Below are 2,526 nucleotides of genomic sequence, written 5' to 3'. Positions count from 1 at the left end.
CAGTTCCTCTGCCTCATCTGTTGGGTGTCTTGCATAGATGACTGATATCAGACGATGATTTTTGCCTGCAATGGGAATGGCAAACACAGAAAGACTCAAATGCATTTTCTAGAGTAGCATTTTCTCAGAGACCAGTGCATATAGGAATCACTCAGTGTTGGGACAACACTTGGAAGATAACACCACCCTTGGTGTGCACTGGGTTCCGGGCCGTTCGCTTCCTCGCAGACAGGTGGGTGTGGCAGGCTTGGGGACTCTGTGATCAGGATCTGAGCATTGCCTTGGTGGGGCAGGCTCTGCCCTAAACAGTATTGACGGCTTTAGTGCTTCCTGTTGGTGGCAGAATTGTTTTAATGAGGGCCACCTCGAATCTCATCATTAAGACGTTTTGGTAAAAGTGTCAAATGTTCTTAGAATTCAGGCGAGCTGCAACTTATGCTGTTCTTTTACCCCCCTGCCCAGAGAAACCTCACGGAGTATTTTGTGGCGGTGGACGTGTACAACATGGTGCACCTGTACGCCTGCATGCTGCATGAGAGGCGGGTGGTCATCACCTCCAGCAAATTAAGCACTGTGAGTACTTCACACCTCCCTTTCAGCCGCCACCGGGTCGAGCGGCTCACAAAGGGACCCGAAAACCTCTGCAGATTTAGAAATGCGCGGGGCTGTACGTAGGAGACAATATCTACATACTTTATAAATATATGGTTGTAATCTGGCTCTTGAAGTACAAAAGTCTGATTTATAGAAGGCCTTCCCAGATGCATTAAGTCAGGTTAATTATTTTTTTTTTCCTTATCAGGAGATGAGGTGTTTTTTTTTTTTTCCTTTTTCCTTTTTAACTCTCCAGAGTTCATTTTAGTGCCTTCTATCACATAAAGAATTCTTAAGAGCTATTATGAGATCTTTATTATTCACTTGTGGCTTTTTCCATTTGAGCTACTTGAAATCAAGTAGGCTGCGATAATAGTGGCTACCCCAACCTGGTAATAGGTGGATTCATCTTTGTTGCTTGCTCGTGGTTTGGAAGCAGGTTCTATAATAATTCTGACATGGAGGAGCTCTTCAGACTGATAATAACTTAAAAGTCAGAGTGGCATTTTTATAAATCACAGGTTTTATGACACTTGCTAAAATGGTCTTTTGGAAGGGCTCCATTATTGCAGCAGAAGTAAGGCAGATAGAAAGATGTTTCTTGGGTCACAGGAAAGTATTCAAATGTATTCTGCTTGATTTCATCATTTTTTTCTTCATTAAACAAAAAATTTGTATTTCTGTCTTTTTAATTTCATTATACGTTTATGTAAAGTTTTGAGTCATCAGTGAAACATTGGAAACCGTTATTCATTATTATATGAATTTGCTTTTCTATAGTTTTTACTTGATAAAATAAAATCATAGGTTTAATATTTTATACTTTTAGTAGAAATAAAAACTCTATATAATATTTTAGTGTAATAAAGTAGAAAGAGTTTTAGGATACCTATTTAATATTTAATAGTGAAAAAAAATATTTTTAGAGAAGTCAAATGGCTACCTCCAAGGCCAACAGATTGGAAATAGAGTATGTTTGGGTTATTTATGTTGCTTTGTAATTGAATTAATACAATTTGGGGATTCTTGGATATTCAATCTCAATATTTGGATATTCACACTCAATATTTTTGCTCCCAAATTGCTCCCGTTTTGCTCCCAAATTGAAAATATATATTACATATTAAAAATATATGTGTTTAAAGATGTTAGTGACACAAGCAATTATTTCTTTCTTCTGAAAGCTCTAGTAGAGGTGTTTAGTATAAATGATTAGGTACTTTTTACATGGTTAACTTTCTATTTTTGTATAATTTACCACTGAAGCAAAACCATTCTTTCCTCATCATCTTATTTTCTTAAACATGGTATTTTTTCAGGATTCTGAAGGATATTTCTAGAGGGATTTTTGCCTGAAAGATTAAAAATGTGGCATAAATTATAGGACTAGGAACTGATTCATGCAACAAATATTTCTTAGGGACATGCTAAAATGCCAGTAGTATGAGCTCATACTACATGAGCTCAGCACTAACTGAGCAAGACAAAGCCCAGCTATTTTGGTGGTGATATGGAATGAAGTAGCCGAGTGAATGGACAAGTAAACAGCTAGTGTGTATTATGGCAGTGACTGCTGTCGAAAGGTCCAGTGTGTGCAGGTGGGTGTGAGAGGCGGGTGTGTGCAGGTGGAGGTGGGGGTGTGCAGGTGGAGGTGGGTGTGAGAGGTGTGTGCAGATGGAGGTGGGTGTGAGAGGTGGATGTGTACAGATGGAGGTGGGTGTGAGAGGCAGGTGTGTGCAGGTGGAGGTGGGTGTGAGAGGTGTGTGCAGGTGGAGGTGGGTGTGAGGTGTGTGTGTGCGGGTGGGGGTGGGTGTGAGAGGTGGGTGTGTGCAGGTGGAGGTGGGTGTGTGCAGGTGGAAGTGGATGTGAGGTGGGTGTGTGTGTGGGGGGGTGGGTATGAGGTAGGTGTGTGCAGGTGGAGGTGGGTGTGTG

The 2,526-nt window shown here is 40.8% G+C and overlaps 1 protein-coding gene across 1 annotated transcript in view; it reads left to right on the top strand.

The window, feature by feature from the left end:
• Dennd1b (DENN/MADD domain containing 1B) overlaps nt 1–2,526 on the top strand; it is a 177,147-nt gene that overhangs the window by 89,144 nt on the left and 85,477 nt on the right. Inside the window, exon 10 of the mRNA XM_013017299.1 lies at nt 452–573. Coding sequence (XP_012872753.1) covers nt 452–573 — 122 coding nt within the window. The remainder of the gene's footprint in view (nt 1–451; nt 574–2,526) is intronic.

This window comes from Dipodomys ordii, unplaced genomic scaffold (genome assembly GCF_000151885.1).
Source record: "Dipodomys ordii isolate 6190 unplaced genomic scaffold, Dord_2.0 Scaffold35, whole genome shotgun sequence".
Taxonomy (NCBI): Eukaryota; Metazoa; Chordata; class Mammalia; order Rodentia; family Heteromyidae; genus Dipodomys; species Dipodomys ordii.
This window is presented reverse-complemented; position numbering and strand designations above follow the sequence as displayed.